This window comes from Saimiri boliviensis, chromosome 4, assembly GCF_048565385.1.
Source record: "Saimiri boliviensis isolate mSaiBol1 chromosome 4, mSaiBol1.pri, whole genome shotgun sequence".
Lineage (NCBI taxonomy): Eukaryota > Metazoa > Chordata > Mammalia > Primates > Cebidae > Saimiri > Saimiri boliviensis.
Genome location: NC_133452.1, coordinates 43,802,597 through 43,827,228, shown reverse-complemented (window position 1 = coordinate 43,827,228; position 24,632 = coordinate 43,802,597). Strand labels below are relative to the sequence as shown.

At 38.6% G+C, this 24,632-nt stretch overlaps 1 protein-coding gene and 1 pseudogene across 6 annotated transcripts in view; one reads left to right on the top strand and one right to left on the bottom strand.

Moving 5' to 3' along the window:
- The window catches only part of NCOA7 (nuclear receptor coactivator 7), a 172,098-nt gene that overhangs the window by 26,657 nt on the left and 120,809 nt on the right, over positions 1-24,632 (top strand). For all 6 annotated transcript variants that reach the window (XM_074397511.1, XM_074397512.1, XM_003932388.4 and 3 more), the window contains one exon: positions 7,111-7,224. In XM_074397511.1, the coding sequence (XP_074253612.1) occupies positions 7,175-7,224 (50 nt within the window). In that variant the 5' untranslated portion in view covers positions 7,111-7,174. The remainder of the gene's footprint in view (positions 1-7,110; positions 7,225-24,632) is intronic.
- On the bottom strand, positions 21,843-22,774 carry LOC101051830 (ribosome production factor 2 homolog pseudogene; annotated as a pseudogene).

Sequence of the window (24,632 nt, the reverse complement as noted above, 5' to 3'; positions counted from 1 at the left end):
ATTCAATGATTTCCTTTATTCATCTAATCATATAAGCATCCACCTACACACCCAACCCACATTTCTCCATCTTATCCCTAGCAGACAAGAGAAGTTTATCAAATACCTCTTAAGTGCAGTTACATGTGTTTTCCTCATTTTCCTGATCCACCAGAAGAGTAGCTATGTCAGTGGGGAAATTAGGTCAGTGTGAGTTGACTAAGCCAGCATTCTCTGAGTGTCCTCTGTCTCACTCCAGCCATACCAGATCATTCAGGATTCCCCAAACACCACACATTCCTGCCAGTGGCTTGCACATCCTCATTCTGCCTGAGGAAACTGACCTCTTCTGCATTCACTGTCTGGGAAACTCTTACACCTCCTTCCCAGCCCAGCACTGGCATCACCTGTGACATTGCTGGGACACTCCTTCCTTTTGAGGCAGAGTAAGTTGCTCAACACTCTGTGATCTGTGGTTCTTTGTGACCACTAGTATCACAGTACTCACCCTATCTCATGTTATCAGCTGATGAGTTGTCGTTGCCTGTTCTTCCCGAGCTTCCTGGCTGATGAATCCTGGCTTCATCTTTGTGTCTGCAGCAGAGTGCTTGGTCTGTGCTAGATGTTTCCGAAAGGGATCCACTTGTCCTGCTGAATCGTTGGCTTTCTAGGATCATTCTAGATCTCAGGTCTACTGCTCCCTCCTCCAATTTCTTACCAAACTGCCTTAAATGATCATTTATAAAATTTCCCTGGGAATCTATGTATTGATATGCTTCAGTGTATAGTTTGCACAATTCCCCTTTCTAAATTAAAATGCATTTGCCTGTTTTCAGGCCTCTGGCATTTCCCACATCTTCTACGGTTCCTCACCCTGCCAGTGACTTTTTAGAAATCTCATTTGCATGTTCTTATCTGAGAGAGAACTTATAAAATGATCTATCTAGCCTAGAGATGGGTCTTCATTTAGAGTATATAGGAGATTTGATGGCATCTCTTTATTCATCTTAGGTAAAAGAGGCTGAAGCTCACATTTGTTTAATTTTTCTCAGGTCAGATTTGAGCACCCTAGGCAGAGAATAGTAGAATAGGAGTTGATGAGTTCTCCATTCATTTTGCCCTCCAAAGACGTCATCCCCTTTCCCAAGTGGCAGTTCTGGGGCCCATCCTTGATTGTCACCTTGCTTCAGGAATAACTTTTTAGTTCTTTGTTGCCATTCAGTTTTGTTTTTTGTTGTTGCTTTGTTTTTGTAACATGCATTTCTTTATTTGGGGTATTATCACCTGATTGGTCCCCTTATAAGTTGTTTTTTGTTTTTTTGAGACAGAATCTTGCTCTGATGCCCAGACTGGAGTGTAGTGGCATATTTAGGCTCATTGCAACCTCATAATTTAGGTTCAAGCGATCCTCATGCCTCAGCCACCTGCGTAGCTGGGACTACAAGCATGTGCCACCACACCCACCTACTTTTTGTGTTTTTAGTAGAGACCAAATCTCACCATTTGGCCAGGCTGGTCTCAAACTCCTGACCTCAAGCCATCCACCTGCCTCGGCCTCCCACAGTGCTGGATTATAGGTGTGAGCCACTGCACCTGGGTACCCTTGTAAGTTTGTGGCACACATTTGTATCTGGTTCTGTGTCCTTCCCAGGTTTCTCTCTTGTTAAAGGGAGTGTTCAAATTTCTGACCTTGTTTAACATTGAAATTTGAATAATTTTGCTTTGTTTAGATGACAGTGTGGCTTTGAGAGGCAGAACACCTGTCATATTTTAGTATAAATATAACTATTTTCTAGGAGGAAATGCCTGCATAGAAAGGCCCATTTTGGTCTGTTCCTTATGTGACCAAACACAGTGTGACCAAGCCTCAATGTGTACTCTTGTCATCATTTTATTTGTGTATTAAGAAACATGTTGAGAAAACAGCTGATGGTCCTCATGGATATACTGCTGTTTTTTCTAGTCCTGGCTTATATTTGAATATTCAAGCAGCTGCAGTGTTTTGGTTGTGAATCCAAAAAGCCATGCTTTGCTGTGTGGGTTCACAGCTGTGTGACCCATAGCTGAGAGGCTGAGAGGTACTAATTAATTTCCTTAATTCAACGGCACTAGCTGTGGTGAGGCTGTGATTTAAATCCAGTCTGGTATACACTCCAGTGTCTTTCAGTAATCTTTGGAGCCAGAAAACATTTGGAAATGAGCTAGAAAAAGTAGTCCAGAGTCAATAACATCCAATGCCACAGCACAGAATTTGCAAGTTAAGACACATTTACCTAGCCACTGGGACAGGGAGGTCATTGAAGACCTCCAGCTGTGTGACCCACAGCTGTGTGAGTCAGTTTGATATAGTTAAGGGGCTCACCTGGTTCTGCTCTTTTAAATGGTGCTGTGTGTACAAATAAGGAACACTTTGCTGATAATACAAAAAATACTTTGTCTTCATCACAGCTCTTTTGAGGTAAGGATTTTGTAGTGCTATTTTTATTTGAATAATAAACTGAATTTAAGTTTAAATTGACTATCCTGATTTAAGATTGCCAAAAACATATATATATATATATATATATATATATATATATATATTTAGATGGAAGATTCATCTTGTGCTCCCTCATGAAATTATTTTTGTCTGCAGTACACCGTAAAGGTGGGAGGGAGACTCTTAGAAATCAGCGTTTGGATGAGTCTAGAATGCATTGATGTGAGGGAAAGTCAACATTATGTGAATGACCACTTATGACCACTTATAATGGAAAATGTAGTTCCCATTAGAGGTTGATTTAAGGAGCTCTGGTTCTTCACTGAAGCATGAAGGCTGCAGTGTGATGTTCTGTGCAAATCATTTTTATAGCATTCTCTGCTAAGCTCTTTCTGGTTAATCTGTTGGTGTGTCTAAACCTGTAAGGACTGCATCTGTCTTGTTTAAGGAATATAAAAATTTCCAGAAATGTAAACCAAAGATTAGCATATTTTTTATTTGTCTAATAGGATATTGAAAAATAAAAAAGCCTTACTGGTTGTGAACAGACACAGCAGTACCATATGTCAACTCTTGGATCATTTAATTTTTTTCTCTTGTGCATATTTTCATTAATATTTTTCTACTTGAACAAAATATTAGTTTCTGGCTCAGCTTGCAGTATACAAATTTTCCAATTAGACTGCTGTAACTTCATTTCTATTCATGATGGGAAATTTAATAGAGATCATTACTTTTGTGACATGTAGGAGATGAACTTTAAAATAAACCACCTGGCCCAGGGCAGGGCAGAGAGCCTAGGATTCTAATCCTTCCTGGAGTCTGAGGGAGGCTGACATGAGACTCCATCCTCCATCCCTAAGTAATTCTTAATTTGGGAGGAATTTTTGGATTTGTATTGGTCTGCCATACAATTGACCTTATCCCCAGTTCTGGATTAATTTAACTCCTTACTTAGCTTTTATATGGATTTTCTGCCTACTTGTGTGCCAGTTATTTAGGGAAGTATAGTCAAAGTGAAACATGGTGATATTTGACTCAAAGGAGTTTATTGTTGGGGCGAGGAGACTAAGTGAAGTGCTGTTGTCACAAAGTATATGATTAAGCGCCTTGCAGTAAGTGATAGGTGACGTATGAAGTAGGCTGCTCAGGGGAGAGAAGGGCACATAAGTGGTCAGGAAAGTCTTCGAAGCTGAATTGGGCTGTGTCAGAAGAAGGAGCTTAGCAAGGTTGCCTCATGCCTGAGGCAAGAGTGAGGATACAAGTGTGGAGCTGGGGAGGAGCCCAGGGGGTTCAAACCACAGTGTGAGGCTGAGCTCATGAGAGTGAGGCACTCAGCTGCTCTCTTTCCTTTTTCTTCTTTCTCCTAGTACTCGAATTCTTGAATGAGTACTAACTACCCCAACTCATGGTAGCGTGGCTTCCACTCCCAGCACATCACTAGTGCAGTGCCGTTGGAGATCCTCAATGACCTCCCTGTCCCAGTGGCTAGGTAAATGTGTCTTAACTTGTAAAATCTGTGCTGCAACACTGGATGTTGTTGACTAGGGACTACTTTTTTTAGCTCATCTCCAAATGCTTTCTGGCTCCAAAAGTTTTTGAAAGACACTATAGTGTATACCAGACTGGATTTAAATCACAGCCGCACCACGGCTAGGGCTGTTGAATTAAGGAAAATAATTAGTACGTCTCAGCCTCAGTTTAGTGGAAATAAGGATCTCTAACTCATAGTGTGGTTGTAAGGATTAAAGGATAACGTAGGGATAATATGAAATAAATGGCTCTTGGTAGGCAGGCATCAAGATTAGTTCCCTTCCCGTACCTGGTAGCCACTCTATCTTTGCCTGAGTGTGCCTAGCCCTTTTCACTCCCATCCCTTTGCCCTGGATTCCATCTTTCTAGAATGCCCTATCCCTCTTCTTTACCCGTTGAAATCCTAACCACTTTGAAAGGTTTATTTTTTCACCTCAAGCAGAATTGAACTTTGCATCTTTTGGATTCTTAGCATTATTCGCTGGACAGCCGCAAGTTACTACCCTACAGTTTGGTTATCTGCATAGTCATGTTTACCTGATTGGATGAAAAACTCTTTGAGGGCAAAGCCCAAGTCAGGGATATGAAGATAAACTAGTAAGAGCTGAGACTGTGTACTCCCTTGTTTCTGTACAGGGCTGCATGAATAGTTGTCAGGCTTCCAACGTGATCTCATCATGATACTGTTTTTTCTTCTTTTCTTCCTAACTACAACCATATGCTGATAATTTCTAATTCCTTTCCTCTAGCCTTCATTGCCCTTCTGTGTTTTTGATATAATCAAATGTCTGGTGAATGTCTCCAGCTCCACTATCCCGTAGACATCTCAAAGGCAGCATGTCCACAACTGATCTCTTATCTCTTTCTGCTCCCATGTCCTACCTGCAGTTTGCCTTCTTCATGTATATTGTACCAGATCTTTGGTGTCATACATAACTCACGCAGCTCCTGAAACAGAAACTTGGAGGGCATCCTTCGTTCCTTCCTTTTCTCATTATCTACATTGCATGAGTCACCAAATCTTAACTCCTCTGCCTCCTAAGTGTTTCTTGAATCCATCCTTCCTCTTTCTGTGTCAACTACTGCTGCCTAGGTTTGGGTGCTCCTCCCTCAACTAATTTGACTGTAATTTATTTTTAGTGAATCCACTTCACCCTGTCCTTAAATCCTCTCAAGTCCATCCTCTACCTCTATGGTCTGATTATACTACACTCCCTCATGGAAAACCCTCTGGTGGTGTCCTTTCATATACATGGGGGATGAGAAAATTGGTTTTATCTCATGGACCAACTCTGATGGATTTGGTAATGGCTCTGCAAGTGCTGCTGCTGGGTTCAGCATGAGCACTTGGTGAAGTCTGACAAGGTGCAGTGAAGGGGTGGGCCGCGTATAGCCTAGCTAGGATTAAGTCCAAGCTCCTTAGAGTGGCACACAAGGCCTTCCATGACCCAGATCCTGCCCATGTCTTCATACTCAGCTCACTTTACCCTGGAACAGCATGGAACTATTTTGTCTTCTTGCTTTTGTTCAATCTGAACCTGCATGCTCGTACCTTTTACCTAGGAATTCCATTCTTAACATCCAACCTTAATGTGTGCGCAGGGGTGGGCCTTGCATAGGGATAAGTGCTATTTAATTTTTTTAATTGGCAAATAGAAATTATATATGTTTTATATTCTTCAACATGATGTTTTGAAAATGGCTAAATTGAGCTAATTAAGTGTTTTTCCTGAGGTCTCTTCTTCAGCAGTACATATCGCATTGTCTTAAAATCCAAAGCATCTCTCCTGAAAGACAATATATACTGTTAGAGCAAATATGATGTCTTTATCTTTGTCCTCTGGTACTTATCACAGTTCCTTTCATGTGATATGTATTATGTATTAAGTTGTTTATTGAATTGAAATGAATTAGTAAATAATTTTGATTGTGCATATACTTTGCTTTATTTATTTATTAGTTGTTGTTGTTGTTGTTGTTGTTGTTGTTGTTATTTTGAGACAGAGTCTCCCTTTATCACGCAGGCCGGAGTGCAGTGGTGCCGTCTCGGCTCACTACAACCTCCGCCTCATTGGTTCAAGTGATTCTTGTCCCTCAGCCTCCTAAATAGCTGGGACTACAGATGTGCCACTACCATGCCTGGCTAATTTTTGGCATTTTTAGCAAAGATGAAGTTTCACTGTGTTGGCCAGGCCAGACTCAAACTCCCAGTCTCAGGTGATCTGCCTGCTTCGGCCTCCCAAAGTGCTGGGATTACAAGTGTGAGCCACTGGGCCCAGACTGCTTTTTTGGTTTAAATTTGATTGATGAACAAACTTTTGCTTCAGGGTAAAAGGACAAATTTTAGGAATGTTAGTACTCTGCAGAAATTTAGACTAGTGAATCAGGCAATAAGTAGACTTTGGAAATTTTTGAGCAGGGGAGTGGCACTGTAAAAGTGGTATTTAAGGAAGCTTGATCTGTAGACAACCTTTTATTATGGGCTTAAACCACTGCTGGCAAGCGTGGGTGGGGGTCGCAGGGGTGGAGGAGAAGGAGAGGCAAGGGTTTAAAGCCATGCTGAGGAACAGCTTCCTGTGTCTTTGTACTTTCATTTCCACATTTGCTCAAGTGGGATGCACTTGCTGGCATGTTTCCAAAAATAAAATAGAGTGCTGGGGTTATTTTTATTTTTTTTAAAAGAATAAGATCTTGTAAAACACCTAAGTGAGTCATTTTACATAATGATCTGAGACATATTCATTATTAATTACTTGGGAAGAGTGATTATGAGTTCAAAATTTTTAAAAAAATAATTAGCATCTACATAGCTAAGCTACAATCTCCCAAAGTCAGTGAAGGTTTTTAATTTGGCATGTTTTAAAATGGGTGTTAATTATGCGGAAAATACTTCAGTTAGGTTTTTCCATCAGGTTTTACTTTACAGTTTAACATCTCCCTTCTGACTGTAGTTTCTCCCATGGGCATTTGCATTTCATATTTGACTCATGTGACAATGTTTCCTGGTTAAAGTTTATTTTTCATTTGTTTTGGTCCATGTAGCTCTACTCCATTTTATTCTTCACATTGGCCAGTGTAAACTTTTAAGTTTACAGTTACTTTGTTGTTTTCTCTTACAGGGTTATGACTCCCTGATTAAAAAGAAGGACTTTTTCAAATACTTTGCACTTCTGATTGTGTATTATGGATACCAAGGAAGAGAAGAAGGAACGGAAACAAAGTTATTTTGCTCGGTAAGCATTCATTTTACAAAATTGCCATCAGTACTTTAAAGAAATATTTGAGGGGACTTTGTCCTCAAGGATTACTTGGCATTTTGTGTTTTGTGCTTGTTCATAAATAGAGCAGGTAACCAGAAGTAAACTATACTTCATCCATTTTATTCGTATTAGAGGAGTAACATTTGGTTCTTCTCTTTCTAGTTTTGACGCTTCTTTCAGGTGACTGTCACTCAGAGAATCCAGCTCTCATGCTCTGACCTGCAAATTGCTCCAGATCCCATGTTTAGCAACCTACCTTGAATTTTAAATCCTAAGTGCTTAGCTCCTACTGTTCCGTAGCTTAATTGGTTGAGCTGTAACTAAAAAATCTCTGACACATTTAAAGCTTCTCACCTTGTGGGGTGTCTGTTACTAAAAAATATTTTTGTAGATAGATGAAATGGGTGAAATTATATTTTTGAATATAATTTCAGTGTCATTTTTAAGGCTGGAACTTGTTCAACATAAATAAATTTGTTGATATCTGAAAAGAAGTAATTTAATGCATGAATTTACTATTTACAGATTTAAATGTCTGTGTGGCAGTCATTCACTAATCATAATAAAATGAATTACATGCTAAACATTTATGAAACATTTTGATAAGCCAGAATGTTTTCAGACTCGCAGAACATAGGCGTAAAATGATCATTATGTTTCTCCTACATTGAAATGCGTCTTAAGGACTGAATTTAGCCTCATTCCATCCCCAGTCCCCAGGCTGTGCTCATTAGAGATGCATTTATTGTTTTCTAAATATGAGCCTTGGAGCCAAAACCAAAGTTTATTGTTGATATTTTTATCTGGTAATTAAGCTAGATTTTTAGGTTGATAATGGGAAAAGGAAGGAAACAATTTAAGGGCCTACTATGTACTGAGTGCTTTACTTATTATTTTAATTGTCTTCAAGATAAATCTATGACATTGGTTAATTTATCTCCATTTTACCAGTGATCCAGCTAAGACTTGGAAAGTATTTTGTCCATTTCCTAAGAATCAGTATTAAACATAAGGCCATCTCCAAAAGGCATGTTCCAGTTAGGAATAGTAAACCATGGATAAGGGTTTTGGGGAAGCAGGAGTTAAACTACCAATTGTAGTAAAATATTTTCTGCTCGTAGGATTACAGAGAGTAACCAGATTAGGGAAGGAAGAAATCAGGCATCTAATGGATGAGACCCCAGAAAGATAGGATATGTAGAATAAATCAGATGTACAAAACTGTTTATCCTGAGATAATTTTACATTCACATGTAGTTAGTTGTAAGGAATAATAGATACCTGTATTCTTTATCTGTAGTACAATATCACAACTATGAAATTCACACTGATGCAATCCACCAACCTTACTCAGAGCATTCATTGTATGTGTATTTGTATGTATTTAGTTCCATGCAAGTTATATCACATATGTAGATTTCCATGGTCACCATCAGTCAAGATACAGAACAGTTCCATTAAAAGGATCCTACATGCTACCTTTTTGGATTCCTACTCACTACTTCCATTTACCTGCCTCCTCTGACAACCACTATAATTTGTCATTTCAAGAATACTACGTAAATGGAATCATATAGTATGTAACCTTTGGCATTTAGCTTTTTCCCCTTAGGCGTAATTCCCTTGACATCCCTCAAAGCTGTTGCATGTTTAAGTAGTTTGTTCCTTTTTATTGCACAGTAGCATTCCATAGTATGGATGAGTCACAGCTTTTTAGTTGTTTACCCATTGAAGGTCATTTAGGTTGTTTCCAGTTTGAGCTATTTATGAACAAAGATGCTAGATGCTAGAATCATTTATGTACAAATTTTTGTATGAGCATGAGTTTACATTTCCCTGAGATAACTGTCCAAGAGTGCAATTGCTGGGTCAAATGGTAGGTGTATTTTCAGTTTTATAAGAAACTGTAATACTCTTTTCTGAAATGGTTGTAACATTTCACATTCCCATCAGCAAAGTTGAAGTGATCCAGTTTCTCTGCCTTGTCACAAGCATTCGGTGGTGTCAGTATTTTTTATTTTAGCTATTCTGATAAGTATGTAGTGATATCGCATTATGGTTTTAATTTGTATTTCCTTAATGCCTAGTGAAGTTGAACATTTTCTTGTGCTTATTACTAGCCATATGTATATCTTCTTTGGTGGAATCTCCTTTTCTATCTATCTTTTGCCCATTTTCTAATTGAATTGTTTAGGTTTTTACTGGTGAATCGTACACGTTCTAGTATTTTGTTGGTTATGTGGTTTGCAACTATTTTCTCCTCATGTGTAGTTTGTCTTTTAATCTAATTGACAGAGTTACAAAGCAAAAGTTTTTAATTTAGATGTGGTTCAATTTATCAATTTCTCTTTTTATGAATTGTGCTTTTGGTCTGAATTCTAAAATCTCTTTGCCTAGTTCTATGTTCTGAAGATTGTCTACTGTTTTGTTTTGTTTTTTCTAAAAATGTTAAAGCATTATGTTTAAAAATTTAAGACTGTGATCCATTTTGAATTTATTTTTGGATAACATATGAGTTTAGGCCAAGATGGTGGTCATCCTTCTCCTCCCCCTCTCCCTTCCTCTCTTCCTCCCTTTCTTCCTGCTCTTCTTCCTCCTCTTCCTCCTTCCCCTTCCTTTCTTCTCCCCTCTCCTCCTTCCTCCTCCTTACTTTCTTCTTCATCTTTCTTTCCTTTCTTCTTCCTCACATGCCCTACATAGTGATTTTAAAAGCTATAGTGCCTTCTCAGTCTGAATCCAAAGCAATTCCTGTAGTAAAGGTAACTGCCGGTTCACAAACAACCTGTTAAATGTTAACCTCTTCTTGTTCCTGAAATGTAGAGTCAGGGGAGCCCCTGAAACTGAAAAGACAAACAAAAGCTGTTCTGGAAGAGCAGCAGTTTTTTCAGCTCAGAAATGTAAAATTGTCATGCTTATGACCTCTTCTGAGAAGCATTCTGACAGTGAAACAAAAAGCATATCCAAAAATGCTGAAGTATGATCTTGGGAGCATAGGGACAGTGGCACAAGCGCAAAATCAGTGGTGCTGTTAAGACAGTAAGACAACATGATTTGTAACTAGGAAATGAAAAAGATAGAGGGAGAGAGGAGAACGGAAAGAAGAGGGGGTGAGAGCAGGGAGAGAAAGGGAGAGAAACGCTGACCAACAAACCTGTAGTTTAGCTCTTACAATGCAGTGAAAGCCAGAAATGGTCAAGCTGTTAAAAGTATAAGACAAACCAAAGAAAAAAGAACCCCTTGCAACCTACGATCAGCAAAGAGTCATCCGAAGTTATACATCTTTTCGAATGGCTTCTGGCTTAACTGTGGAATTATCATAAAGTGGAATTAGCTACAGAACTTACTTGAAAGCCAGTTTCTGACAACACAGGGCAGAGTTTTCTGGAACAGCATGCTTAAGGGCAGTCCAAGCAAGATCTCTAGAGGGAAGGATAAAATGTCAGGCCAAGGGTGAGGCCAAATTGATGCAATCACAGTTTTCTCTGAGCTATATTATGCCGCTTTACATAAATCTCAACTAGTGTTCAGAGGAAGTCAAAATGGAAATTTACCCGGACTTTGTGCCTGCTGCCACAGTTATGTATCTGAAAGCCCTAAAAACTGCTTTTTAGACTGTTTCCTCCTTCTACCTTGCCTTTTTCCTCCTGAGTAGTTAAGTAGCCAATGTTTTCTTTGTGTGCTATCTTATCCTGTGGTTTCACAATCATTGCATGACTGTGTTTGGTAAATAGTCCTTTGCCAAACCTGTTTTGTTGATGTTTTCCTCTTTAAGTTTAAATCAAAGCAAAGTTTAAAATAGGCTATTTTAATAATTTTGAATGGAAATTAGTGATTTGAGGGTCACCTAGTCTTTCCTTTTTTATAATTTATCTTGAAATATGCCTGTGTAACTAAATAGAGGATGGATTAATACTACTACTAGACAGAGTAATTCTGGATAAGACCTGATGAATTTTTAACATTTTCTGACCCTGGTCCACCTAGTTTTCAAGAGCTTCAGGATACTTTTGTACCAGTTGTTAAATCTAGACTGATTTGTGAAATCATTTGTGTATTAATTTCTTGATCCCTGACAGATCTTGAAAACCAAATGAAAAACTGAATTACTAATGCAAATTATACTTTCTGTACTATTTGTACTGTGTACAATTTATACTATCCTCTGGGGTGACTGTCATGTGTCGTTTGTTACACCTCTGCTGACTCTTCCTTCCCCTTATAGTTAGAATGCAGATATTTCTTCTTTTTTTCTTTTTTTCTGCATAGACATCATGTTCAACCTGAGCACGTATTTCTTTAGTAATGCCACACAGGGCTCTCTTCTTACACACTTGCTTGGCATTATTTGGCTTTTGTGATTTTTGAGTAGGTCCTTGTATGCTATTGGTTGAAGGTTCTTTGAAAGCATTTTTTTCAGGATCAAGGGTTATTTGAAGATATCCAAAATACATCTGTAGTTGAACCACATGGCCTTTTGTGGGAGGTTTGCTTCTCCCCTCCGATAAAGAGTGAGAGGGCCTGGGAGTAAACAGTGAATAATATAGACACAGACACAGACTGGGTGTTCACGTAGGTCCCTTGCTGGCTCCCACCTCCCCTATTCCCTGGTTGTCATGAAAAGCAGAACTGCTGCTCCCACCTATGCTTTCCTTTAACCCAGCCCCTTCAGAGCAGCATTAGGAGCCTGCACCACCTCTGTCGTCATTCTTAGTGGCAAAGGATGCAAATGTAGAACATTTCTTAGCTCCCATCTCCAGCCTCTGCCCTGGCAATTCTTCACCCTTGAACCTCATCCCCACCAGCAGAATACCTAGTGTTTTGCAGTTCACTCCAGCATATAACCTCAGGCAAGTTTTCTAAGCTTCTTTTACCTTACATTTCTTCAGTTGTTAAATGTGGCTAAAAGTAACTCACTAACAAGATGGTTTTGAAGAAGGAGACATCCCAGACAGTCAGAACTGGAGAGAGGCTCAGATGGGACCCAGCAAGGAGGGTCAGAGCTGAACAGCTGGTCCCCTTATTCTCTTTTGCATGGTGGAGGAGATTTGAACCCACTGTATAGCCTTTTCTATTATGTGCCTAGTACACTCTGTAGCTTTCTTATTCAAGTAAAATGAAACGAAGGTGGCTTTTGCTGAATGATTGGAGCAATGAAACCAAGATTGCTCCACTGCCCTCCAGCCTAGGCTGTGAAGAGTCATATATTGAGGGAACATATGACCAGTACCTGGCACAGTAAGTACTCACACATTCCTTTAATAACAAATTATTCCTGACCTTACTTCTGTGTCTACTTACATCTTCACCTAATTCTCATCTTGACACCTCACTTTCAGCCCGCGAGCTACTCTTGTTCAGATCAGGGAAGAAGGAACACTTAATGACAATCCAAACTGGAATTATATCGTTTTCCAAAGATACTTTGCTATGAGCACAGTGAGGTTCTGGAATATAATGACGTGGAATTATATAGTCAAAGGGCCTTGAGAAATCTAACAGCTTTTTATTTAGTAGTTGGACCCTAAGCCTATGAGGTTAAAGGGTCCTTGATGTGTTGGCTGTATCCCAGGGTATTTGTAGATATATTAATTGGTCATCAGAGCCTCACCACTTGTGTGGCTTGATAAACTGTCATATATCAGGTTGGCATGCCAGACATACTGACCCCCTCGGTCCTCAGAGTGGCCAGGCAGGGATTGGGTTTGTCAGAAACCTGGGCTGGTCATCTTTAGCTATGATCAGCATCTTACCCCAGGGATGAGTAGAAGTGTTATGATCTTTGTGCATGCCTTGATATGAAAAAGGCTTGTGAAAACTGATCCAGATTATCTTCACACCAAACATCTGATTTTAAAAAATCCATCTCTAAGTATAATTTAACTCCTATGGGAGTTTATACTCAAAGGGGTTGAATAACTTCACTGAGCTAGAAGTAGGCATATCGGGATTTGAACTCAGGTCTGCCCTTCCCCATCCAGGGTTTATGCTGTGCAGTGCTGTCCAAGGCCTCGTGGCCCTTTAGTGGCAAGACGGGGCTTGTAGAACGCAGGTCAGTTGACTTGCTGCTACTCCCCACGTGGGTTGCGTAGATTTCTATGGGCAGTCCTGACAACTGAACATTAATTTCCACCAGTGTAAGTTAATTAGGAGAAATGCATCATGGGTTCTAAAGATCTAACTTATAAGTGACCATTTCAAAAATAATTTGTTTATAACTTGACAACATCCCATAATCCATGTCTTGTCAACTTATTCATCTATAATATGGTTAATGTCAGAATATTAACCTACCAAGCCAATATGCAACATGCAGTCTGTATACTTCACCTGTGTAAGTCAGGGTGTTGCATTACAGTGATCCACTTTACTCCTTTTTTTTTTTTCTTTCTAGGGACATTTTTATTTTGTCACTCTGTGATAAAGGACAACATTAATTTTAGTCTCAACATATCTGTTAAATTCCAGACATCTACAAGCAGGCAATGATCCCTTCTCTGTCCAGCCAGAAATAATCTGAAAATAATTTATTATGTATTTATAGGATATATATGTGTGTGTATATACAGTTTATAATTCTAAGTTTATAAATATGCTCATATATATAACCTTATACATATAAAGTTACAGTTTGGATTAATAATAATTAGGCTAATAAAATGCAATTAACTGAGAGAAAAGAAGAAATGAGCTGATTTGAGACCTGAGAATATAAAAATGAGTGTAAGGACTTAAATCACAATCAAGAAAAGCAGTGGGGAGAGGACAAGAGAAAGACACGCCTGGAGCCTCGCCTTTACTCCTTAAGATTGCATCTTGTCTAAAAAGAGTAGGTGCCCGTGATAGAAATGAATACAGTAATACATTTGTACAGAAAGCCTTCCTTTGTCCCCTTGGTCAAATACAGAGTCTGAAGTCCAGTGTCAGGCATCACGTGGATGGATCTGGGTGGTTGATCTGCAGCACTGGTGGAGCACGGCGGCGTGTGCTCCGTGGCTTCAGCCCCACAGAGGCAGTCTTTGAACCCTAGGAAGCAGCCATCTCTTTGTGGTATGCCAGTGCCAAGAATGATTATACCATGTGGGTGGAGTGGTGTGATATGAACCCTTGCCCTTTCTTTAGTTAACTGTAGATTGTTTTTTCCTGCTGGCCAAGGGCTGTTAGAGATTTATCATCTTTAGTATGTCTGACATTTGAGGAGAAATTTATTACCCATTGTTGGAATCAGATACTCAGTCATAGCACAGGTTTAATTGTGTTGATACATGAAAAGCAAACAGAACAGTTTTAAGTACTTGCTAAATGTTAGCTTTATACCTTCTTAAGATTTGGTCATTTTATTCTATCAGTTTCACTATGCCTACTGATTCTAATAGAAGTAAATAACAGATTCTAATAGAAGTTAATGGTTGGTACTTTACGAAGTACTTTCACAAGGATTCTCTTTATTCTTATGATGATCCTACAAGTAAATATAAATGCAGGTAATGAATCTGTTGTTCAGCAGGTGAAATATCTTGTCCCAAATCACTTAGCTTTAAATGGAGGGCCTAAGCCCCAAATCCTTGTCTGCTCCTTCTACATCTCTGAGTGTTTCTCTTCCTGTTACTTCAGTTTGCATTGCACTAAGTATTAGTGTTTGCTTCTTCTGAAAGGGGGATTAGAACATGTATTTAGGGCCAAGCGTCATGGCCCATGCCTGTAATCCCAGCACTTTGGGAAGCTGAAGCAAGCGGATCACTTGAGGTCAGGAATTTGAGACCAGCCTGGCCAATATGGTGATACCCCATTTCTACTAAAAGTATAAAAATTAGCTGGGCATGGTAGCACATACCTGTAATCCCAGCTATATGGGAGACTGAGGCAAGAGAATCACTTGAACCCTGGAGGAAGAGGTTGCTATGAGCTGAGATTGCTCCACTGCCCTCCAGCCTAGGTGACAGAGCAAGACTACATCTCAAAACAACAAAACAAATCAAAACAAAAACCAGAACATGCTGTTAGCATCATAATGTGATAAATTTTAAAGAAATTGTATGTGGGCATGGAGGGAGAATGTTGCAGTTGACTTTACCAGAAACATTATTGGATTTCAATGTCGAAGTGCCTTCCATCCAAGATGAACTGATCCACAGCACTGCTCAAGGATACTTTCTTGCATGATTTCCATAGCTCTTACTTGTTTATTGGGTTTACAGTCATCTCCCCACAAATGGACATCTGGAAGGTGGAGACTCTACCATCATTCATTATTCTGTCTGTGGGCCTATTAGATAGTGGTTGGCATATAACAAGTGTTAAGTATTTGTTGATCAACTGACAGAATATTCAAAACAGTTTCTTTAAGGTAGGATATAAATAGTTTGTGAATTTTAATTTTTATCACTACAAATTTTTCAATATTCAGCAATTTTATTAATCTTAAACATGTTGAGAATATTTCAAAACCATTTCCTATAAAAAAGCTGCTAGTGCCTTATTTGACAGCATTACAAATTACTAACTGAACTGTTGCATGAGCCATAATGTTAAGGCTTATGTTTTCTATTTTTTTTTTTTTTTAATTAAGTTCGGACCAGGCAACTCTTAAGTGAACATTTAGGAACTGCTTGACATTCATTACTGGGAAAAATATCCATGGTCAAGTTTTATCTGCTAATGTTTTCAGGAAATCATTAACTGTTTTCTAAAGATTAAAAAAAGGTTTATAAACATTTAGCCATTAATATTTAGACTCATGCTTTTTGCTTCTTTTCGAGGAGTAGGCTAAGTTACTTAATTCTGTGTAAATTGCTATAAGCTGTGGGTTACACCCCATTAGGATGTCATGAAATCAGTTTAGTGGATGAGCATTTTTTTTTAATAGAACAGAACAGAATATATTAGACTGGACTAGGCTGGATTGAAATCGAAAATATCAGAATGTGTTGTATGTAGTAAGAATAAATATGAGTTTATGAAAATTTTAAGTGTTTATAAATATGTACGTATTGAATCACAGTTTTTTTTTTTTTTTTTATTATGGGCCAACATTAACAAATGACCCATTTGTTTAGAGGATTCTTTGGTTGTTAGCATTTGGGGAGTGATGGGTTTTATCATTGAAAAATGAGTTTATTTGAAAATTATTCATCTAACAACATTAACTGATTGGCAGCTATGCATAAAGTGCCTTTTCAGTAAATAGACTTTCCCACAGTACAGTTTAATGGGTTTTTATAAACTAATTTCAATGAACAATCACAAGCATGTTTCTGTTTAACCTGAAATCCCAGACTGATTGGTCATTCCAAAGCCTGGTTCAAGAACAGTAAAGTTAACAGTAAAAAAAAAACCCCAGATGGAACTATTGTGGTGAAACTTAGGAGACTTTTGCTTTTGGACCTCCTGCAGGTTTCTTTTCTATGGAACTACTCACTTCTGTGGGGCCTTGGATCTAGTTTTCCTCAAAATGGGAGTAATAGTACCTACCTTAGAAGGTTATTGAGAGGATTTAATGAATTAAAATATATAAAGTCTTTAGAATAATACTTTTAAAAATAAGCACTAATGAATTTAATGTAAAAGCTTGTTCCCCAAATGGCGAATACAGGAATAAATGAGAAAAAATCTGGATATATAAATACAAATGTTGGGTAAATTTCAGGTAGTTTATAAATCCCCTAAAACTTGTCGTAAACCTGTTCTAGTCATATCCTTCAGTGAAAGGTCAAATACTCTAGACTCCAAGACAGATTCCAGGGAAAGAAAAGTGATTTAAACTGTCTCCTCTACCCTGCTTTTTAATGGTGTTGCGGACAGCTGAGGAAGACTTCAGCTCAATGACTTCTGAATTTGGACTTAAACTTGTTACTGTTGGCTTGAAACAACTTTTGTCATGTTGCTAAGGAGCATGTTGTAATCCGCTGCCAAAATTTCTGTGTTGAAACTCTAAATTCCCAGTATGATGGTATTTGGAGATGGCTTTTTGGAGCTCATTAGGTCATGAGGCTGGAGCCCTCATGATAGGATTAGTGCCCTTATTAGAAGAAACACAAGGAAGTTGCATACTCTCTCACTACCATGGAAAGACACAGCAAGAAGGTGGCCATCTGTAAACCAGGAAGTTGGTCCATCCAGAAACCAGATCACTCCAGAATCTAGATCTGGGACTTCCTAGCCTCTGAAACTGCAGGAAATAAATGTTCATTATTTGAGCCACCTAGTCTATGTTATTATTATTAGCAGTGCAAAATGACTAAGACATACATGTATTTGGAATCTTTTATGGTTGCTGTTACAGAGACTCTTTAGCAAGAGAAAATTGAGTTCTGAACCAGAAAGTGCTTTGTGCTCCCAGCTCTGAAGCTTCATAGTTTATACTTGCAATTCATCAATTGATGGTTTTTGTAGAAATTTTCCTTTCTTTTCCCCAAAAATTCACATCTGAAAATTCCAAACAATCTTCACCCCCTCTGCCCTCATACGTCAAGTGCTAATTGCATATCCTCCAATGCATCTTGCTGGATGAGTATTCCTGGGAAGAGCTCAGCTATGTCACTTATGTGTTCTGTCTTCTCTCTGGCATTTGAGGTTCTGCACAATACGGCTCCCTCCTCTCCTCCTGTCTTGATCTCCTGTTTTGATTTTCTGTACATGCCTTACACTTTGCTCCCTCAGAACTATGCCTTCTGTATGCAAAGAACTGCTCTTCTCTATACTCTTCTTACATATAGCAATGTACATATCACCCTGTCAAACTCATCTTTAATTGTGACACTGTCTTCTTGAGGCTGTTCCTATTTTATTTGTCTCCCACCACCCAATACACACAACTACATGATCCCTCCCTTGCCACTGGACTCTAAGGGTGTTGGGGGGCTTTCTTATGCCTTCCCTTGGGGCCCTTAACACAGTTTATCTTGGGTAACAGTCTCATCTCTGCCTTATTTGTCTGTTGTCATTTATTGTCAAGTATTTTTTATTTTTTTCTTTCTCACAGGGTCTAACTCTGTACCCTGTACCTGCCAGTCATTCACTATGATTAATAGCTAACATTTGCTGAATTTACTATGTAACAGACTGATGTTCTCATGTAATCTCATAATTATCTTATGGAGTAGGTCCTGTTATCCTGATTGCAGATAAAGATGTTAAGCCTATAGATCTTATATAACCTTGTCCAAGGTCACATAACTATGTAGTGGCGGATCCAGGTCTCAGCCCAGGTATGCCTGGCCTCACAGCCCACACCATTCATCATTATGGCTGTATTCATCATTAAGCTATGCTGAATTGAATTTTCTAGAACCTATTAGTTCTCCATCTAAGTAGGAATCACTGGCCTAAATGATAAAATGATTAAAAATATATTTAATAACTAAACTGATATTTTCTGATTGTCAGTTCAAAGGTATTAGGAACTTTGAAACAAACTGGAGAAGCTCTGCTCTACCAGTGAAACTTGGGAGGTTCCTACATGCCAGCAAAAAATGTCAGCAATCTCCTGACTTGACATTTGTGCAGTGTGGCTAGAATGCATCCGTTATTGCCTCTCTAGATTCAGAGTTGGAGGCTCTGACAAGTAAAATTCTCCCAGCTTGGGCACTTCTGTTATAAAAGTGAAGACCTTGTTCTTGAGCCAGGGACACTTGTTCACACATTTTCACTTCCTTTTTTCTTTATCATTTCAAATAAAGTTTGCATAAACAAAAGCGTTAGGGTTTCAGGTTTTCCCTGCACTCATTTTTATGGTGTATTATACCAACCAACATGCAGCAGCCTTGCCTACTTGCTTTAATGTTTTGCTTCTCACACATAAATGAACATGGTAATGAATGAAAAGGAGAGTGGATGAGGTTTAAGAAGACCTAGCACGATATAGGTTGGTTCATGGTTTGCAAATGTGATTTGGCACCAAGTAAAGCAAAAGTCAGATGTGTCAACGACATGGCGCTTATAGAGTGTTCTAGGCCTAAGAAGAAAAGATGAGTTAGTTGGGTTGGGAACCTGCTGGGTCTCTTCCCAAAGCAAGAAAAGATCTAGTATCTAAGAATGTGATGGAGACCAAGAAAAGGATCTTTTCTCAATAATTCTGCTACTAGAACCATGCAACTGATTTTATTTGGATAGTCAAAAATGACTTTGAGGTGGGGATATCACAGACTGAAATAAATGTAGCTTGATGGTTGTGAGACAAGAATTGTTTGGGTGTGGAGAAAGAAGAGTATGAAGTAAATTTAAATATAGAAGAACCAGAGAACAAGACTATCAATTATAACAATAAAAATTTTATATGGTATTTATTAGTGTACTTATGGAATACTTGACAGACTAGATGGCCAAACTTTGATCATTTACACTTAGGAAGCAGTTAAATTAGAGGCTATTTATTCATGTTTTAAATATTCTTTGCTAAATTGCAAAACTCAGTGATTTTTCTAAATCATTCTATGTCTTTTTAAAATACAATTTGCACATATATTTTCTGAACAAATCTGTTGTACAAAGCAGAAGAGAATCAAAATTGGCTCACGCCTGTATTCCTAGCACTTTGGGAGGGCAAGGCAGGTGGATCACCTGAGGTCAAGAGGTCAAGACCAGCTTGGCCAACATGGTGAAACCTTGTCTCTACTAAAAATACAAGACATTGGCTGGGCAAGGTGGTGGATGCCTGTAATCCCAGCCACTCAGGAGGTAGAGGCAGGAGAATAGAGGTTGCAGGGAGTCAAGATCGAGCCATTGTACTCCAGCCTGGGTGACAAGAACGAAACTCCATCTCAAAAAAAAAAGTGGAGGATCATGATCAATCAGCCAGACACAGTGGATCACACCTGTAATTCCAGCATTTTGAGAGGCCTAGGTGAGAGGAGAGCTGGAGACCAGGAGTTTGAGACCAACCTAAGCAACATAGTGATACCCTGTCTCTACAAAAAAAAAAAAAAAAAATCCAGACATGATGGCATATGCCTGCAACCCTAGCTACTCAGGAGCAGAGGTTGAAAAGATAGCTCAGGTACTGGAGGTTGCAGTGAGCTATGATCATTGTCACTCCAGCCTGAGCAACAAAGCAAGACTCTGTCTCAAGAAAAACCCAACAATTAAAAAAAAAAAAATCAAACCACACATTAAAATTGATTGATTTTACTTTTGAATATATGGTGTGACTTAAATTGCTTTCATGGATAATTTGAGCTAAGTCATGAATGATTCCATTAATTTTTCCTGTGTATGTGGGAATATATTACTGTTAATTATGACACCTGTGGTGCGTGTACTTCAGAATTTAGAGCTAGAAGAGCTTTTGTTTTAGAAGTTGAATACATAATATAAAGCAGATGAATTTTTATATTTCAGATTAATTTTGTTAGCACAGCACTAAGCTGAACGGTAATTTGGTTATTTTATTTTCAGAAGGTAATTGCAGCAGATGCTGGTGAGGTCACTGGGGACTGAGCAGTTTCCATTTCAGTGGCTCCATCATCATTTTTTTTGTCTTTTAAGTTGGAGGGAGATGGGTGAGGTAGTTTTTACTGTGCCAATTCAACTGCTTTCACTAGATAATGAAAGAAATTTACTTTTTTTTAAAACCACAACTCTAAGCTTATATAATCTGGATATTTTTATTTTATAGGGATAGATATATTTTAAATGTAAAAACAGGTATATACACACACATACATATATATGCAAATATTTTCTTTGAAAAGAGTATATGGGTTTTTAAAATATAAAAATTAGTTGTAAACACACATTCATATTTAAGCACAATTTATAAGAAATGGCATTATTTTAATGAATTATTGAAACTAAAATTGTATAATTAATTGGGTTACAAATCCAATATATGTAATCTCTATCTCCTTCTTCCTGTTCTTGTTTAATGCATAGGGAAACCTTTCTGTGATTTTGAGTAATGACCATTTTGGTTTTTATATTAGCTGATACAACTAGATATTAAAGACTTCTCCCAGTTCTTTCATGTAATTAAATGTAAGAATTTATGTAATGTTCTTTGTGTTATGAGGAAAACCATACAGATTGCTTGCATCTCAAAGAGACCTTGTGTGCCTGTGTCTGTTAAGCCCAGACCATAGATTAGTGAGCAAAACAAACATGGTTCTTGCCCTTATGGAGAATACTTTTCACATATACATTGTCTTGGTTCGTTTTGTGTTGCTTTAACAGAATGTCACAGACTGGGTAATTTATAATGAACAGAAATTTATTTGGCTCACAGTTCTGGATTCTGGGAAGTCCAAGAACATGGTGCCGGCATCTGACAAGGGCCTGCATGCTGTATCACCCCATGGTGGAAGGTGAGAGGGCAAGAAATGCTGTGTCACCCCATGGTAGAAGGTGGGAGGGCAAGAAATGCTGTGTCACCTCATGGTGGAAGGTGAGAGGGCAAGAAAAGGTGAGAGTGAGTAAGCAAGAGAGGGCCAAACTCACTTTTTTTTTTACACTTAATACTAGTATATTATATTCATAATAATTTATAGTAAAATTATGTTATAAAAATATATAGTAAGATCTTGTAAGAAACTCTGAATGCATTGGCGCTTAACAATTCTCAAGTAGAACACAATGAAACAATAGTGATTGGCTAAGTTCCATCAATTTTTTAAAATTCTTTTTGACTTTTTCTCCTGGTCTTGTTATCCTTTCTTTAGGTCGCTTCAACCCCTTCATCTTCCTGATTTGTAGTTTGCTTAGGTCTTGCTTCTGCATATGAATCCTTCCATAAGTTGTACCAAAAGTATCATGGGAGATATTTTTCTTCTTCTTTGGCTTGAGAGCTTTTGGCATTTTCATAGATAATTTATAAAGGTCATCCGATGCCAGGTGTGTCCTCCGCAGAACCAGATCCAATGAGGGTCCCATCTCTTCCAATTCAATCTGTGGTGTTCAGCAACCAGATTTCTTCAACAGCAGCTTATAGCTTTGAAAGTAAATCCCATTCAGTGCAGTGAAGTGCAGAGCATACTCTAATCCAGCCAGATGGATATTTGATACTGTGGGACCTCTGAAGAAATCAGTAAGAAGACTTTTTAGTCTTCTATAATCTTCTGTTACATCAAAAACATCACCAGCAAATATTAACACGGGTTTTGTTCCCTCAGGGCATTTACTGTTCTTAATGTCTTTTAGAGAGACAAAATTCTCAATACCTAATTCAATCATATCCAGCACATGGTAGTCATACATACGACCTATGACTAGATTATTTGGCCGCTTCTTATGGGAGCCAAACATGAGTAAAGGACAATCTGACTTCTTTGCCAGTGATGTCTGATCCTCAAAAGGTCTTGTAATAGTTTTCTTTTTATACAGTACACTGCATGATTTTTTCAGTGCGTACACATCTTTAAGTACTTGTGTCACTGTTGCATTTACATTTCCCCCTTTAATCAGCATGGCATTTTAAATATTTTCATTGAGTTTCGGTTCTCTCTTCTCAAGGAATCGCTTGGCTCTTTTCATTTTGGGCTTTACAACTCGATCCAGAGCATCCATCACTACCGCTACCTGCAACTCTTAACTGGGTGAATGCCCAAACTCACTTTTATAAAAACCCACTCTTGTGATAACCAGCACACTTCCATAATAATGACATTAATTCATTAATGAGGATGGAACCCACCTGGCCTCATCACCTCTTAACAGTGCCACCTCTTAGTCTTGTCACAATGGCAATTACATTTCAACATGTGTTTTGGAGGGGACATTCAAACCATAGCAGACATTAAAGAAGAACATAAAATCTATATGTCATTATAAATGGCTATATTTGGTATGAAGGAAAAGAACAGGGCATCATAAAAGAGAAGTGCAAGAGTAGTGTCCACTTTAGACACAAGTTATGTTCAGGCACCTTTGGAGAAAATGACATTTAAAGGTCATTTAATACTCATGTGGTAATGACTTTTAATGCTCTTGGGTACAAGCAGGAGTTCACCAGGTAATCTGTGTGTTTACCAGAAGCGCTAGGGAGAGTGAGGGAAGGTAAGGAATGTTTTCTAGGTAGGGAGAACCTTTAGATGAAAAGTCCTTCCTTTAGATGAAAAGTCCTTAAGGTGACAAAAAGTTTGGCAGCTTTCTCGATCTGCAAGATGGCCAATGCTCCTTGAACACAGTGCTTTTTAGGGAGAAATATGCAGGAAATGGGAAGATGTAGGCTAAGGCAGGTCATGCAGGGCCTTCTTGGCCATGTTTAGGAATTTGGATTGAACAGCTAGACGGATGGAGGTGCCATTAACTGAAATGGGAAAACTGGAAAACAACAGTTTTGAGAGAGTATCTCAAGAATTTAATATGTTAAGTTTGAGATGCTTACAAGACAACCACTAAATACACAATTGGGTATGTAAATCTGAAGTGAAAACAGGATCTGGGCTGCGATGGAAATTTCAAGAGTTTTTCGCCTCAGCCATGGGAAAGGATGAGCTCACACAGGGAGGGAATATGAAGTGAACAAAGAGCAGAACTAAGGAATGGAACCAGAATTGGGAAACTCCAACACTTGGTGGTCTAGGCAGAAAGAGAAGTAGGATGAAATTCAGAAAAGATAGAATGACTGCAGCTGAGAGAAGAGAGAATTTCAAAGAGAGAAGGATCAGCAAGTTTGCAGGTAGCTGAGAAGTAAATTAAGATGAGGACTGCAAAGTATCCATTAAGATTGACCACTTGGAGGTCACTGATAATTGATTGGATAAAAGCAGTTTCAGCACAGTGGTGGGAGAAGCCAGTTTGATGTGAATAGGAAGTAAGGGAGTGAAGACCGAGCTTCGAGGCAATTCTTTTGGTAAATTGGCTGGGAAGGGAAGCCAAATATTCAGGCCTTGGCAGGAGGAAGATATGGGAGTCAAGGAATGATGAGTTTTTAAAGATGGAAGAGGAGCTATTAAGCATTCCTGTTGTCTAATGAGGATGGTTCATCAGGGAGGGATCCCTCAGTATGATCGCTTGAAGGCTGATCACTATGTAATGTCATGAGGATATTAGCAATCAGTGAGGCAGGAGATGAGCCATAGTGGGATACCTGCACCCAGGCTGGCGGTCTGGGGCCTGTAACATGTTTTAGTTTTACCTGTGCAGATTGGTGGCATTATGAGTTCTCTTTTGCTGATTGCTCACACTGTGCCAGGAGCTTTACAAATATAACCTTACTATGGTATTAGTTTTCTCATTTTTATAGGCAAGGAAACAGGCTTGGAGTGTTGTAATAACTCCCCAAGTTTCATAGGTAGCAAATAATGGAGCCAGGATATCTTCCTACTTGTATCTAATTCCAAAGCGTTTATTCTTAACTACTGCCTCCATAGTGACCTTTAAATAGAATGTAAAAATAATTGGAGTATTCTCTTAAGATAATTTTTTAATTATAATATCTTAGATGAAAACAT